General features: G+C 31.7%; 1 protein-coding gene across 3 annotated transcripts; it reads right to left on the bottom strand.

The window, feature by feature from the left end:
* Positions 1–592: 592 nt before the first annotated feature.
* Positions 593–17,321, bottom strand: LOC141462277 (uncharacterized). Of its 3 annotated transcripts, none has more exons than XM_074144024.1 (21): positions 16,919–17,321; positions 15,620–15,832; positions 15,227–15,361; positions 14,996–15,138; positions 14,223–14,385; positions 12,011–12,122; positions 10,915–11,035; positions 10,673–10,805; positions 10,389–10,565; positions 8,030–8,278; positions 7,435–7,616; positions 5,509–5,635; positions 4,664–4,820; positions 4,380–4,564; positions 3,681–3,867; positions 3,379–3,589; positions 3,088–3,277; positions 2,756–3,004; positions 2,556–2,681; positions 1,052–1,288; positions 593–970 (listed from the first exon to the last, which is right to left on the bottom strand). In XM_074144024.1, the coding sequence occupies exons 1-21, from the start codon at positions 17,051–17,053 to the stop codon at positions 692–694; spliced, it is 3,711 nt and encodes a 1,236-aa protein (XP_074000125.1). In that variant the 5' UTR covers positions 17,054–17,321; the 3' UTR covers positions 593–691. The 3 variants fall into 3 exon arrangements, with proteins under 3 accessions (XP_074000125.1, XP_074000214.1, XP_074000251.1); XM_074144113.1 differs by lacking the exon at positions 16,919–17,321 and adding an exon at positions 16,571–16,767; XM_074144150.1 differs by lacking the exon at positions 16,919–17,321 and adding an exon at positions 16,317–16,338.
* Between the last annotated feature and the right edge of the window lie 367 nt (positions 17,322–17,688).

Below are 17,688 nucleotides of genomic sequence, written 5' to 3' on the forward strand. Positions count from 1 at the left end.
TTATTTTGGCGTTACAGTGATCTTCATGATGTTCTAAAGTATTTGTGACTTATAATCATAGCATTACACACATTTTTGCAGGTATTTTTTTTTCGATTGAGAAATCGAATTTCTTTCTTCAACATTATTTAAAATTGTGAAGGTTGCTTTACACTAACTTTTTACTCGCAAGTATTCACCAGTGGAAGTATGGCAAAAAAATTTCAATTTGACCAACGAATGTTTTGAGTACTAATTTTGTTGGTTGAAATTCATTCATCGATGCAGCAGATTTCTTTATCAAGTTACTTCCACCTTGTAAAATTGAACAAAAAAAAATCACTTAAATCGATAATTTAATAATTCGCAGTACATTTCCTCTTTAAATTATTGAATATGAAAAAGTTAATTCATTTTAAGTTTTTGCGTAATTAATTACAAAATTAATGAGATTGTAAATATTCCTTTGAAATTTCTTTTGTAACTTCCACAGACATGTGTATTGCTTAAGAATATCTGTGAACTGCATTTAACGAGAGATCTATTTGTGATTAGATTAATAATCTTCCATTTTGAAAGTAAAACAATCAATGGTAGTAACAAATGCAAAAAATTAAAACAATAAAAATTATGTATTTTTCCATTTCATATAGAAAACGAACGTAAAAATTTAAAAAGATTATAAAATTAATAACAAGTATAGCACATACACCTATATGAGGTCATTATTATCGTAACAAACATGCAGAACATGTAATTCTCCACAGTTATCAAGTACTGCGAACTTTTCAGGATGACTGGGTGATGCTATAATAGATGAAGCGTGAAGTACAAGGTATGAGATTCCCAAATCAGTGAATACAGCCACCAGTGGTTCGGACAGAGCAACACATAGTACTCCACTATTGGACACAGCCATAATCATATCCACATTAATTTTTCTATCTATTTTATATTCTTTTCTTTTTCTTAACTCAGTGTTATACAAGATCTAGAAAAGTCAGTACATCTTTTTTTTCAAAACCAAAATGTTCTTATAATCACTTTTTGTTACTAAGGCATTTTTACTAACCATTCTGTTGTTACTCAAAGCGTAGACAACAATTTTTCCGTTGGGTGATAAAGAACAACAAATTACAAGTGCTTCTTGTGTAAAACTTTCAGTACACACAGGCTCGGTAGAGTTAATCACCTGTATAACGTTGCCTTCCGACAATGCTATTGTTCTTCTATTAAAACTAAAAGATAAAGTGTCAGGTTTAAGTAGGGACAACTTTCTTATTACCGAGCCTGTTCTTAGATCCCAAATCTGCAACAATGGTAATAAAGAAGCGTATTAAATAAATACAAGACATTGTGTTCTATGGCGGCAAAATCTACATTTTTATTTTTTTACTTTTACCCGAAAAGGATAAATTAACCACTTCTTCACTTAAAAAAACCTGTTAATTTACCCTTGGATAACAGTCAGAACTGAGAACTGTTATATGTTTACATTAATTGTAATGAATAGGAAATCAGTTCGAAAAGTTAGGTTAAACACATACAGGGTAACCGCAATCCTCACAAATACCTCCTACTGATAATTGTTATTGAAGGAGTTAATGGCAGAACCAGTGTTTAATTATTTATACTTAGAGGGCTTAGAAAGCCTTTTGCGTCTCTTCACTCATACAACCTAATCTTACCGTGGTTTCTTCTCTGTAGGCATAACTCACAGCTCTTAGGAAAAAAAAGATCCCTGAAATTTAGAGGGTACTGGTACAATAAGTCCCAACTTAAAACTGCAACCTAACAGTTTCACGAAGAAATTAAATATAAGCCTATTTGGTTCGTTGCAAAATTAGGGTTGTGTTAATTCTTGATTTTTAAAATGTCAGTACTAGCATCAAATTTCCCTTGCCAGCTAATCAGAATTCACTTCTGATGGCCATTTAATATTGACAAAAAAATCGAAGAAAAAATTCACACCTTGACTAAACAATTTGGAACTTATTATCCAGGAGTTCGCGGGACGGACCAGTAACTGTGACGAATTCGATAGTTATTGAACCGCCAAGCAAGAAGAGATACGAAACCAGCTGGTCTGTTGCCTTTTGTTCCGTAGCTTATTTTTGTAAAATACGCGTCTCCATCGATGCGCTGAGCTTTATAAGAAAAATTAGGCTACGAGGGGGTTGGTTGGGTATCTTTCTTAAGAGTTATTTCAGTATATTACGTATGAAATTATCAAATGAGGATAAAAGTTTTAACCGAAACTCCAAGTTCGAAGTAAATCAGCTGACCGCAACTTCACTTTACTGATAAGATTTTTCAGTTTTTTTGAAAATGGTTACATTAATGTTGACACGGATAGTATTGAATTCAAATATCTTTTTTAATCTTTTAGTATAAATGTTTATCTTTAAAAAATGAATTAAGTAAACAGCGGTTTACAGAATATAGTATGGATGTTCATGCCAGATGTTTTTTCTTCACATTTTTTAAGGAAATAATGACAAAACAAAAACTACGTTTAAGTTTTTTCACCCAAAAATTAATTGCTACTATAGAACATAAACAATTATAAAACTTACATGAATACCAAAAGAAGGGGACGCAGTTATTATAGTGAGATCATCCTTTGAAGGCATAGAAATAAAAGTACTACCAGAAGATTCTTTTCCAAGTAATAAAATTTTGTCAGTTAATTGGAACCAAACCTACAACCAATTTAAACAGCTAAGTTAATAATTACAAGTAGCGACCTAATTCAACAAATGAACTTTATACTTACTTTAACTGGACAATTTTCTTTTGTAGCTGCAATCACAGCTTTTCCTTCGTGAGATAATAAAAAAAACTTAAATGGCAAGTCAATTTCCATGTTACATTTTCCTATTTCCTTCGTATCAACTCTTTCTATATGTATTATTGTGCTATGAGAGCAAGTGTAAGCAATCAATTTTCCATCTGATGATAATTCAAGTTGTACAATTTCCTGATCGACAGAGATATTCTTCACAACTTTTCTGCCTCTACAGATCTGCAACAAGAAATATAAAATTAGTACAATAATCAAAATAGTGACAGTTAGAACTAAAGTAGTTAAAACATAAAATTAAATACTTGAACAGAATTATCAAGGGTAACTATGGAAATAAAAGGATCTGTAGAGTCTATTGGCCAAGAAATACAAGACACTGGAAGCATTAAATCATCTAGTGGCCATAAAAACACTGTTTTGTCGCTGTACGCAGTAATTAGAGCACCTTCTGTAAGTCCTACACTGACAACCTCAGAGTTTGTACTACTTGCACTAAAAATTTAAAAAAAAAAAATGCAGTTTATTAGTTGTTATTTGCAAAATAAAATCTACACACGAGAAAATTATTTTCATTGAAGTCAATTATTTACTACCTAAGACGTTTAAGGGCCTTTCCAGTATGTCTGTGACAAACTATGACATTATTCATACTGGTTCCTAAGGCAATATGGCCGCTCAGAGCGCAGCAAGTGTAACTTTCTTGTTGATGTATGTCAGAAGGGATTATGGTAGGTGGCTCTTTGGATGTGCCCCAAACGTCTACTCTGTCTTCAGAAACCATTAAAAGACCGCCTCCTAGATTTTCTAAAAGAAAACATTTCCCTTCAATAAAGAGACAAATACTTGTAATTAAAGGAACTAATCGTTCACAGCTAAAATAGTACGAAATTATTACCGGGAATTACAAAAAGAAAATTTGCTTTCCAGTTCAATAGGCACTGTAATAAATTAGCGGATTCCACTTCGTAAATTGAAACTTTTTCGCTACCACCAACTACCACCCAAAGATCAGCATTGTATAGTACGCAAGACTTAGCATTATCTTCCACTTGGTTCCATTTAATAAAGGATCCATCCCAGATCTGCAATTTTAATAGTTTTAATAGGTTGAGTGTGTATAGGTGCCATGCTTGAAACCTCAATTTTACTTTATTTTTATTTTTTTTTTTTACTAATCCTGAACCTTAACAAAAAGTAAAGTCATGAGTTTCATTCTTTAGAGGTGTCCACTTAAACCACAATATATTGTGCGGGAACCAACCGCTGTGAGAAGAAAATTTTAGACTGCAAAAACCACTCCATAAGTTGTAGTCACTGGGAATATCCTTTTTTAGGTGCCTTCAGTGCGAAAAAGTTGTATCTCTCCGAGCTAATTCTTTCAATCAACATTTTATCTGTTACATAGAAAGTAGCCGACAGTATGGACGGGAGCAATGCTAGAGATTCAATGGCAAAGAGAAATGTTGTACCCATTTTGCACGTTAATTAAGGCAGTAAAAATTCCAGTAGGCAAAACTAGATTGACATTCCAATACTGGGTTAATGAAAATGGAAGTAAATCAACTTAACTAATTAGAAAATTAAAATTTCTCACTGTCAATTCAGACGGATGTGAAACAGTAGCCATTAAATTCGATGTGGAAGATTGAGCAAATGATGCCCACAGTACTGGACCACTGTGGGATAAAATTTTGCAAGATTTTTCTCCTGAATTCTCGACACTCGATGGCCAAAATTCTGAATAGCTATCCTGCCTTTCTCTAGGTGAAGGAGAACGATCTTAACAAAATAAAAAAAACGTTAAATTAAGTTTACAGAAGTTTTGTTATAAGTTCTTTTTAATGAAGGTAAAAACATTCAATATATTAAAAAGAATACCTGAACCTACATCCTGCACAAGGTCCCAAATTCTGACAGTACTATCAGTAGAAGTTGATAAAAACTTATCTGAAGTTGGATTTATTTTTAATGTTGATATATATCCATTGTGTTCATTGAAGTTCCTTTTCATCACTTTGCTTTTTAAATCCCACAACTGGAAAATAAAAGATGGAAATCTCAGAACTTTTATTATCTAAAAGGTTAGAACTAACAAATTTTTATAATTTGATTTTTTTTTTTTTTTTAATTTTTATTCCACACCAAATGGCCATTTTGAGTGCTATAAAATTCGGTTACATTTCAAGTTATGAAAATACTTCATTTTTTTTTTTACTTTCCCCTTTTTTATGTTTTGGGGCAATATCTGAATTTTCTTGTTAGGGACCACCTTAGCGATCAACGGACATAACAAGCTTCTTAAGAGAGACAGAGAGAAAAAATGTAAGAGCAACCCAGGAACTCCGCTCTTGAAGTCGGAGTCCATAGCACAAACTACTCGGTAACCCTTTCCTTTTTTAATTACTATAACGATAACGCCAGCTCACTTGAAGCTCTGAACATAAATAAAAAACAAACCTTAAGAAATGTACAAGATTATATTTGTCAAGAAGTAATTTTTTCCCCCTGAAAGGTCTTAATAAAAGCAGGATTTTAGGCTTCTGAAAGGCCATTTAAATCAATAGAAACAAAGCTATTTTTAATTTATTAAATACACTTAATTCTAAAAAACATTCAAAATGGTAACTTTCAGCTACAAAAATAATAATATCTTATGAAATCTTTTATCTAAGGGTGATTAAATAAACGGAAAGTTACTAACTTAATACCAATTCACTTATTACCTCAATACTTCCGTTATACATTCCAATTAATACAAAATATGATGAATCAATGCAACATACGCATGAAATATCTTTCTTTATCGTAACCATCTGAGGTACAATTCTTTTTCTATAGTTTGGTCCTAACCTGTAATATTTAGATATCATTAAAAAAGCAAAATTGTACATTAATTTAGGTTGAGTATATATTCTAGCCGAAAGTTTTACTAAATTGTTAAATACACACTTTACCCCCTTATGTTTTAAAACTTTTCATGTTTCGTGTCATTTTATTTTTTGGTTGGGTGTAAGCAGGTAAAAATAATTTTTTAAAGTTTGAAATTGAAAATTAGTTCAAAAAGTTTTAATTTTGTATTTCGGTTGTTGTGACTAAGCGCCAAAGTGCCCTCCTCCTCTGTTTACAGCTGCAGCCCTCCATTTTTCTGAAGAACACAGATATAGCCGGCCACATGGTTCATTATAATTGGATAGCAGCTAAATCTACCCCTTTGTTATGGAGCTTTCTTGAAGGGGTTTTTCTGAATAAAGAACAAATGTTTAATCACCAATGACATACGCAGAAGCGACAGAGGTGATAAGTTTAAAAGCAACCAGCTTTGGGAATTCAACTACTTTTTCTCTTTAGAAGAAATGTAATGTTTGATGTAATAGCAAACAACTGGGGAATTTACTTTTCAAATTCGAAGATATTATCTGAAATATTAGCTCCAAGGCTCACTAACCAGACAGACACATGTTCTGAGTGAAGAGTGAGCTAGATTGATTAAGAGCGATTTGTATTGGATATGTTCATATTAAATAATATGTTGAATCTAACAGAATACTAGGACAAAATAAAATCTAATGCTTTTTTGAAGGCTACAAGGAGGCATTTGACTTCCAGATAGTAAAGCGTTGATTTATAAAATAACCAATCGAGGCTATCTACAAGGTAACAATGCTGTTTTAATTTGAGTAAAGACAAGGTAGTGATATGGACAAAATATTTATTTTGTATTCATTGTTTTTGTGGGATGGACAAAAGATTGAATAAGGGCGACCTCGAAGACTGAGTTTAAGCAGGAATTTATAATAAAGTTCTTACAAGTATACCTTCTTCATAATGTGCACAACTGTAGAGAAAAATGAGTACTATGATTGTCCATATTTTCGAGTAGTTTAAACTAATAGGAAATACAGCAATTCGAATTATGAAGAAAGTATAAAATCCTAAATTTATCACCTTCAATTATTTCAATTTTATCAAATCAATTATAAGCCTAAAAATAGCTAGCACAACTATGAATTAAATTGAAACAGTTTCATTTGTGTTCTTGGACGAGAGATGTGACCATAATTTTGTAGCACCAACAAGGTAGCTTATATTTGTAACTTTTCTCGATTGTGTAAATAAAGCAGCCGAAAGTCATTCATATATAATTCTTCATGGTCTTTATAATATATTAGATTAACCCATAGGTTACCTCTTTCAAATGAAACACAAACAAATCATTATAATCATTACAAGTATAGGAGAACTTTTACACTTAAATTAAAAACCATTTGACTATCAGGTCAAAACAATATATATATTAATTTTGGGCAAACCAACATCTGCGGTAATTGAAAGCCGTAGTCTTTTACAGTGCAGTACCGACCTCCGAACATTAAAGACAATATCCATCACCAAACCGTGACTCAGAAGAATCACTTAGGAAAAAAGAAATCTAAGAGCAAGCAGCTGATTTTTAAGGATGATACTCTTGTATATTAATATAATATAGTAAAAGTAATTTTAATTTCATCACAATCAATAATGTAGATAAACCAACTCCAGGCAGACGGTTCAATTACCGTTGCTATAAGATATTCCCTTGTTTCTCCATATTTTGATCTGATGAGCAGATATCATTAACAAAGTTTTATAATATAACATCAAGTACTCACGGAAATAAAACATAAGGGACGGAGATATTTCTTCTTTTAGCTAACTCTATTGCACACTTATAAACGTAAGAGTTAGAATCTTCCTGCAATGCTAACTGAACAATATCCAAACCTCTGTGAACCCAAGAACCATATATTTCGACAAACTGGAGGAATGAGTTATATTTGTTTATATAGTCGATCTAGAAAAAAAAAAAAAATTACCAACTTCAAATCAATGACGTAAAATGTAATGTTAATAACGAAACAATGTTATTAATTTAAAGCAACCAGTCAATCAAAGAATGAATTAAACATTTTAGAATTTAAAAGAATCAACGTGTACACTAAGCTAGTAATTTTAGAGAAATTGTTTAATCATTTATTGGGAAACTAGAGAAAAAACATCTTTTTTTAAAGTTTCTAGCTCCCAATTTTGTTTAAACTAGAGTTTTTGCATATTTTTTTAGCTATTAAGAGGACAAAAATTATATTAAAATACTTTTTGGAGCGCAATTAAGCTTTCCATACTCACGCTAATCTTTCTAAACTTCTTAGAAAAATTTTACAAAAAAAAGTATGTAATTCTTGATTTTTTTTGTTTTAAACTACTTACCTCATTATTGCCAATAATTAAATTTCTATACTGTTTAAAATTTAAAATGACATCCGCAGGGCCAGCTTTTTTTAATTTCATTTCAATAAATTCCATATCTAAATATAAAATAGGAAACATTTTGTACATTTTGGCACATTTTAAATGTCTTCCTATGTAGAAAAATATATAGTTATCTTCCTCTTTTAACTTTGATAAGTCACCGTTACATTCTTTCATGTAACACTCGATCAAATTGCGATGTAATGACTGAAAATTAAAATTCATACAAAATATACTAGAAAGTATCCAGCACAATTAAAAAATTACACATAGATTATTTTTTTTAACATAAACAATTACAGATCGAACATAAGATAGTAAATAAACACAAACTATGTAAACTATTTTAATTATGGGGTGTACATGCCAAAAATGAAACTTTGCAAATTAAATTGTAAATGGAATAAAATGGCTTGCTGCACTAAAACAAAATATTAACGATAAGACTTCATTCTTAAAGCTCATTTTTACATCATTAAAAAAGCTACTTCTCTGGTTGTAAAACAAAGTGCTGTACAAAAAAAAAAGTATATAGATATATAAGTAGGTCATTCAACATTGAGTTCCTGTACCACTGCACTACCAATTATTTTATGTTGTTCACAAAACGACACTAAAAGCTACTAAAGAAATTATTACTATTCTGCTTACTTTGTTTTTTAACAGACCATAATAGACTTTCTGCAAATAAAACTTCCATCTGCCTTTTCCGATTTAAACAGCATGTCAGCTAATAAACGCTTAGAATTCATCTTTTTAATCTTCTAAAATATTTCACTTTAAGATTTCACTTAATCACAAAAGAATATAACTTTAGCTTGGGATTTAAAGTGAAACTAATGTTAGCAAGTTAAATTATTAGTTTTGTGGCAACTTATTAATCAAAAACCATTCTTTTAGGAGCAGTAAAACAGACGTGATTCTTTTAGCTAACCCACACTTCATTCTGCAAATGTAATCAATAGTTTTTTCCCCCCATTGCAGAAAGAAATAATATGTACCTTCAATAAATTAAAAATCAAATGATGTTAAGTTCGTCTAGGCATTTGTACATTTGCCACTTTAAACAGATATTTGCGACTGTCAATGCTATTAACCCACAATTATTATTATACCACATTATCACAAATTAATTTAAATAATTTAGCTAATATCCTTTCAATAATAATAATGAAATACTACTTATAAATCAATAAATTTATATTTTTCCCAAATAGTTCACTTATTTTTTAAAATAACAGACGGCAAGATGTAAAATCCGAAACCCAAAATAAACAAATTTCCAGAATCAGTAACAGTGAAAGAATTAATTCAATAGAATTCTGTTTTATTTTTATTGAAAATTTGTGTTAGTTGTTTCAGTGCTATTAAGGATTAAATATAACATTGAAAAGCTTAAGTGTGAAGTTCTTTGTTCTAAAACAATTACTTACAAAACAAGAGTCAGCATTTTGAAAACAAAATAAAAGAACATAAAAACATGAAAACGGCCATACGTTACACGTATCAAATACCTAAATCTCATTTTCTTGTTTTTAATTTGAAATCTTCTGGACAATCAAGATGTTAATTTATAATACCTACAAAATAAATAGTATAATGAAGATTAGAATTACTTAATCAAATCAAGGAGGGCAATGAAAACTGCACTTTCGTGCGCTCCATTGTGTTTCCATTTTCTTATAGTTCCTATTTAAAACAGATATATTATTAAACTGACCAAAAAAATGTATATCAGTTTCAGCAATTGATATTAGATTTCTAAATTTAAATATGTGTGATAAGAGATTTTTTTATAATCTGAGACAATGATCTTGATCTGTTAAAAGATATTAGATGCTGCTCTACAATGAGTACAAGTGGTAACTATGTACTCATAGTTAGAGGAGTAACTGCACTTGTTTTTTTTAGTGATCTTGGCCACCATGGGTATTCTAGCATCTTGAGAAACCTTCCATCACATAAAGATTATTCATGCGCGCTACTTACCTGGGAAACCCCAGTAAGCACTTTAGATATTGTGAAATTTATCACGACCACAGCTTCATAAAAAAAATAGAATCTTAGGAGAGTAAAAATAGATCTTTTGAGGAAGTACAAATTTGGGATCTATAATCTCCCTCTACTCATCTGAGGTTATAACATAATCTATCTTTTAACTTAGGTCTATCTCTAGCAAATTTTGGCCAATAGTTCAAAGATCGTGATTTCAGCAATTCTTCAGCTGATGTTGATATTTAATTCCAAATGCAGGAATTAAAATTAATATTATTAAAATACAAAATTTTAACATTTAAATGAAAAGAAAAATAATTACCTCAACGTAATCCTTATCTAAACCTCTCAGAAGATGTTGAAGAATCAAATGATGAATTCCAAATACGTAACTATTGATCTTCGCATTCCACTTGCGAACAATGAGAGATTTCCTTACATATTCCATCATTAAATTTTCTACTTCATGTTTATCCATAGACCATATTATGGATAACACCTGGAATAAAATTATAAACGTTCTTCGAAAATTATAACAAATTAATTAAGAATTATAAAAGTATCCATCGCTTTTGAAACAACTAACTATAAAAAAAATGCAAAAACCTTAGGTTTTAAGTTCACATCCTCAACGAAAAGGACGAAATGCTTGAAATATTCTTTTCCTTTTTCGCTAATACTTTCTATTGAATTTTTTATAGCGTTATCTATTCCAACCCAGTAGTCCAAACTCTTTCTCCTAAAATAAATAAATAAATAAATATAAAAAATAAAAATGAATAAAAAGTAACATAATAGACATAAGTAAGTATGATATAGTAAAAATACTTGTACTGAACGATATTTACTTCAATTTTTTATCAGAAAATAGTTTCACATAATAATCCCATCGACTAGTGTTTTTTGCCAACATCTGTTCTTTATGATCTTCAAGCTGACCATTTATTAAAGATATGGTCATTGGATGTCCTGAAATTGAAAGATAAAGTTGATGCAATTTCCCTAAAATGGAGGTACAACTCAAGTCAACACAAAAACACATGAGTGTACGTACTCCTTTATGAGACGACTTATATATTCGTATACATGTATATAAAGTATAAAACATACAGCGTAATCCATTTTCAGTATTTTATTTTATTATCTATACACTTCCAGGTAAAAAAAAAATGTGTGTTGAGGAAAAATGAGCTTTAAAATAAACCGAAGTAATTTAGGCATTCATTCGAGCAAGCTAGCCGGGAGTTTATAAGTCCTTACTAGAATCTTAGGGTGTAAATTCTCAAATCCAAGATGTTCTAATTCGTATAAGGGCAACTCAGCTTTCATTTCATAATTAACATAACATAACAATGTCTTATTCATAGCACTAAGCTGATGGTCGCCTTATCTTAAGAGAGACATCTTCAGTCGCAGCTGTTGTGCACATAAGAATGTTTTCAAAAATGTTGTGAAAGAAATCCCAGAGTGAAAGAAAGGCTCAATAGTAGTGTAATAACATTCGCCTAGTGCTTACCTTAACCATTTCAGCAAGGCTTCAGAGTCATTAGGATCACCGAGACCTCTTTACGAGTAAAATTAATAGGATCTATGAGTTGGCTTTGTAAAGATTTCCGAGGGTTAAAAGAAACAGTATTGGAAATTCTATGTAAAAACTTCGGGATAAAAGAAGCCATTACTTCTTCTTGCATTAAAACTTGACCTTCACCCAGCAACAATTGTATAAAAGGTATACATAAATCTATTTTAGGCTCATCAAAGTGATTCGATTTGATTTCATATTGCTAACTTTTTTTGCATCCTTCATGAGCGTTGAATCCTCTTACAACCTGCGCTAATTACAAGAGAAACAGCGTCCAACTTTGCTAAGTTCAACATATCAGCGAGATTAACGTAACCCTATTTTCATAATTTAATAATTGATTTACATTAAATGTTAGTTACCTTTACAAACTTTATGAAGGACTCTTGCTTGTGGAGGAAGTTCTTGAGGTTTAAGTCCAACTCCTGACGCAAACAAAGCAAGGGTCTCTTCTTCTTCAAATCCATCAGGGACCTTCATACAACATTTGCATGTCAATTAGTGATTCATGAGTTTTACTTATTGTTTTTCAACCGATTTAGATCTATGTGAACGAAGATGTTGGCAGCTCAGTCATTGGCACCTAGAGCCTTTTTTCAGCGCACTGTCGGCCTCCGAACAGTTTTCTCCCGTAAGACTAAACTTCAACTACTCGGGCTGGAAGCAAATGAAATAGGAAGAGAAAAATCTAAGAGTCGGCTGCTGGATACGACCAGAGATCTCCGTACGGGAATCGAGCTAACCTACTCTCATTCCACGGATTAGAGAGCAATTAGAAACTATTTTTCCACTTCAAATCATTATTCATAAATAAACAAGTTTATTTTTCCTGATGAATCGAATTCATGTTACTCTTACTGCACAACGTTATACGAGTATATTGGGTTGTCCGGAAAATAATGCAGCATTTTATGTTTTCTTTAAATAACCTCCAAAAAGTAAACTGTTTATGTTTGTTGGACATTTGACTTTTATAAATGTAAAAACTTATTAATCCTCTTTCAAACAAAAATGTTGGTTTACCTCAGTAACATTTTGCTACTTGGAAATAATTCAGTCTTTACTAAGATGTCAAAGCCTGATTTTCGCATAATTTTGTTTTACGAGATCAAACTCGTTCGGAACGGGGTCCAAACGGCCAGAAATATCAACGATGTCTGGGGCGAAGGCATTATAAGTGAATGCACTGTTCAACGGTGGTTCCAGAGATTTTGAGAGGGAGACTTGAGCCCTTGTAAACAAAGAAGGCCGTGGAAGAAGTTCTGCCCTTGACGACGATGTTCTCCGAGCTTTGGTAGAAGAAAATCCCAGAACTACTGTTCGAGAACTGGCAGGGAAACTCGAAGTCAGCAAATCAACCGTCGATGACCATCTCAAGGCGACTGGGAAGGTGAAAAAGCAGACGCTCTGGACAGGGGCTTGACAAAGGAGAAGTAGCACGATATTTTCCAAAGCCCCCAAATCATCAAAAAGAGGTGATGGTTACTGTATGGTGGGCTTCATTCGATCTGATTCATTACAGCTTCTTGAATCCTGGCGAAACCAACAATGCCGAATCGTATTGTAACCAAATTGTCGTAATGCATCAGAAATTGGCAATAATGAAGCCATCTTTAGTCAATTGAAAGGGGCCCATTCTGTTGCATGTCAACACTCGGCCACATATCCCACGTTTCACTTCCCGAAAATTGTTGGAGCTTGGCTATGAGACTCTGCCACACCCGCTCTACTCACCGGACCTAACGATTTTTACCATTTTTTTAGACACCTGGACCGCTATTTACAAAATAAAAAAGTTATTGACTAAAGAACATTAGAAAATGCGTTTTCTGAATTTATAAATTCTAAGGATTCCAAATTCTATACAGAGGGTATGGAAAAGTTACCCACACGTTGGCAGAAATTATAGAAAGTATTGGAGACTATTTTGATTAATAAAAACCGTTATAATTCATGAATTTTTATTTTTTTCTTTTAAAACCATAATCCTGCATTATTTTCCGGACAACCCAATAATATGTATATGTTAGTTGTAGCGCTTTGTATGGAGTTAACAAAGAATCTCTGACAACCAGTTTTTTAAGGCTTATCATGACTTAAGATTTTTTGAATAACACGACAAGATTAGTCTGAGGCAAGAAACAAAACCTACATTCCCAAGAGCTCTAAAAAAAAAAAAAAGGTCAGCAATTGAAACGGAATTAACGACAAAAATCCAGATCTAGATTTGCGTCCAGATCCACCTGAGATTCACAGCAGTCCGAACTAATCAAAAGTCCGATGCGGACAGTGTTGAGGAAACTGTCAGAAATCTTGAATCTATCCTCATCACGCCCAAAACATTCTAACTTGAAATGAGTGTTTACTCGCCTATCTTACAATCTCTACAAAATGAATATGTACGGAGATCACAATATGTAAAGATGGCTCCTTAAACAAAATACCTAGTAAAAGCTCCCACAGGGAATTGAGGTGCCCGTGAAAAAGACCTACCATCTTAATAAACGGTTAAATGGTTAATAAATAAATGGTAAAGAATACTGTAAATATGGTAAATATCTGAGCAACACGTACCTTTTCAAAATAAGTAACAGATTTTCTATTCACAGGAATTATGTTTTCATTCTCAGTAGTTATAAGTAATTTCGTACCAACACTTAAACAGGTGACAACTTTTTCTGAATGTACGTCATCCAAAACTATGAGCGCATCTCTGCCCTCTTTCCACTCTGAAAACCTATTCATTACAAAAATAAAATGTTTCATACCAGAACATTAACTTTCTAAATTGTACGTACATCTTTTTTTCCGACACTTGGTACGTAATAATGGACAATATCAATGATATTCCTCTTTGAATGTTTGTTTTCTCTTATTCAGATCTGTTTCGGATTTTACCCAAATTCAGAAAGTAATAAATAAAAACTCTGATAAACTAATCTCGAAATATGGATGAAAGAAAATAATATTCATTAAATTAGTCAATAACGACAAACTGCTTCATTTTTTTTGAATTCCCCTTAATATTTTGTTCCTAATTTAATGGACTACTACTTTCAGTATCATAGACTTTGATTTAGAAGTAGTAAATAGCATTTTTAGATTCCTGTAATTAGATACATGACACTGGTAGTTGGGCGTTGTTATGATTACTAATCCAGTAGAAAAAAAGTCTGACTTTAAACCCTACAGATAAAAAGTAAGCTTAACAATACTTTAATTCGGCAAATAACGTTAATTGTCATAGATTAAATTTCCAAATATTAATGGAAGTGGTCTAATGCTCAATCAATTTTGCAAAAAAAAAAAAACTTTTTTTTGAATTCATTTAAATATTTAAAACTTACCTTGTTCTTAAACGACATAGTGCAACTTTGACATCGTCTGTAAGATTAGGCTCAGGTTCAGGCAATATTGCGTTCAAACATTCTTGAAGTGAGGGCAGATTTTTTTCTCCCTCTGAACCAACCGGAAACCAGTAAATTCGACCCTAGGCAAAAATTAAAAATAAAATGCTTGTTGACAAAATAGTTAAATTCATCAAAGACTACGGAGAAAAATGTCTAGATGTAATTTACCTTACAAAGTTCATGCACTTCATTACAATAGATTGCTTCCGTAGCAAGACTTGTCTTGCCGCAGCCCATCATTCCATGTAATACTAAACACTGATCTCTATTTAAATCTATTAATATCTGCCTCACATGATCCACCTCCAAGAAAAACATAATAACCGTTAAATAAAGTTCTTCGAAAGTGTTCATTAATGAGGGAGGCAATCGTGTTTTTTGTGAGTGTTGGAGACATCAGCAAAACTTTTGGTAGGCTGCGATAATCGTTGGGAGCCACATATTTCCTTTTTATTGGATATATATATTTTTTGTTAGCCACAGCTATTACATCTTGAAAAACACTCCCTGCTTACTATGGATTACAAACAATACCAATAAAGCAAAACTCTAAGCACTCACCAACGATTTGCGGGTTATATTCCTATGAGGTAGAGGTGGTACACCTCCGCGAATTAAATCATCCTGTAACGGTATATTTTTATTTGGATTAACTATTAGATCGTACAGCCAATCGTACCAGACTTCCAGATATTTTAGGAAATGTTCCACTTCGGAAGGAGATTTTTTTACTATTATGTCCAAAAAAATTTCCATCTTTTTCGCGGAGTCATCCTTTAAAAAAAAGTGTACGTTTACCATTAATACTTGGAAGATAACTTATGTCGTTATGTTCCCTATTGTCTATGTCAACAGCATAATTAATCTGTTACACTTGATCTTACAAATCGTTGACTCACGAAACGTTCGACACAAAGAGGCTTTTCTATCAACTCGTAAATGTCAATACTTTTAATTAACTTTTAAAACTGTTATGATATATAAAGTTGACCTTTGAAAAAAAAAGAAATAAATTATTTCATGAATTAATATAAACATTCTATAAGACAATAATTAATGAAAGGATTAAAAAAATATAAGAGTTTGATTGAACATACAGGGTAAACAAATGTTAAGTAAATAATGAAAAAATAAATGCAAAGTAATTAAGTAATAGCATAAATTCAAATTTGAAGAAAGCCATAAAGAAGAAAATCGTTTCTTGTAGATAGAAAACAGAAAAAATAAAAATAATTCGTAAATTAAATTATTCAAGCACCTATAATTTGAAACTTTAGGACACTTTGGGACATAATGTACTGTCATCAGATTCATACATGAATGTGCACTACTCCAACTTTATGAGGTGCATATGAGGGGTGAGGTGAAACAGGTGTATCGCATAAATTAAGAAAAAAACGTAATGAATAAGAAATTTATTCGTCAATAGCTGACATTTACTAAGGCGATTGTAAATTAAACTAAGTAAATACAACTTTTAAACTTCTAACAGTAATGTTCCATAAGATTTACCGTGTTTAACCTCTGGGGAAATGTCAGTTTTATCCGCAAAGTTAGCGTAGTATAGTTAAGTAAGGTAAACTTGCTTTTATTCATGGCCATTAATGTTAGCTTTGCAAGAAGTAAACAAAGAACGTATTTGAATTACAGTGCAAATTTCATATGTATGTAAAAATTTTAAACGGTAAACTAAATATTAACCACTATAACCTGATAGTAGGTCCCTACAAAAGCAGAAAGTTATAGTTGGCCCCTAGAAAAGCATAAATATCGTAAAAAATAAAAAACTTGAATTTTCTATTTGCTTTGATAATTCCTAGAATCTCAAAAAAAGTTTAAAATATGCATGTATATATTTACCACTTTATTCAACTGCTCCATATCCAAGGTTGAAAGAACTTTAAGTTTTTCTAATTCTTCAATTACATCCTCTTGTATGTCACAAAGAATATCTTTTCTGTACTTTTTAATACGTTGTTTATTTAATCCACTCATTATTTTTTATCCAATTAGCAAAAATTGAGAACCGTTGTGTGATAAGAGATCAGTATTAGAAACTATGATGGTAAAAGCCAATATCAAATCTTCAAAAAGTCGACAATTACAGGACTGCAAGGAATGATGAGTATCATTGGTCTCAGATCATCGTACAGTGTTGTGCTGATGATTGTGACTGTGTATGATGATGAGTCATTTTGAACCAGTTAAGGCAAGCGCGCCCTTTACTCCTGACTGCAACGGCAATTGTCGGTTAAGACTTTGCTTTCGTCACTAGGTTTTAGGAGGTTAGGTTAGGTGCCCATTTTTGTTACGTAAAAAAAAATTTGAATTTGAAATGTGTACTTGAATCTCAAACTCGTAATTTTCCTTACTTAACAATGTAAAAATAACTTTTGGTTTTATGAAGCCCAACTTCCTCATTGCATTGTAACACTTCTTAGTATATATATAAAATGATAAATCACTGAAATAGATTCAAATCACAATGTTTGTATAGTTGTGTGATCTGACACTGATTTTTTTTTACGGATTCCAGTATTGCATGCTGAAATAACATCAAAGAATACATTGTTAACTTCTTACTCAAATAATGGTTAATAAAAAAAGGTGTATTTCTATACCTGTTCTAT

Source organism: Rhodnius prolixus, unplaced genomic scaffold, assembly GCF_049639745.1.
Source record: "Rhodnius prolixus isolate KJV_2025 unplaced genomic scaffold, Rpr scaffold_1, whole genome shotgun sequence".
NCBI lineage: Eukaryota > Metazoa > Arthropoda > Insecta > Hemiptera > Reduviidae > Rhodnius > Rhodnius prolixus.

What these genes read in the sequence shown, in the direction of transcription:
- LOC141462277 (XM_074144024.1), bottom strand. Translation starts at nt 17,053, where the DNA reads ATGAGTGGATTAAATAAACAACGTATTAAAAAGTACAGAAAAGATATT. An exon ending in TGGAGCAGTTGAATAAAGTG is followed by an intron (nt 15,833 to 16,918) that starts GTAAATATATAC and finishes TTTTTTTTAAAG; the next exon opens with GATGACTCCGCGAAAAAGAT. An exon ending in AAGTGCATGAACTTTGTAAG is followed by an intron (nt 15,139 to 15,226) that starts GTAAATTACATC and finishes ATTTTTGCCTAG; the next exon opens with GGTCGAATTTACTGGTTTCC.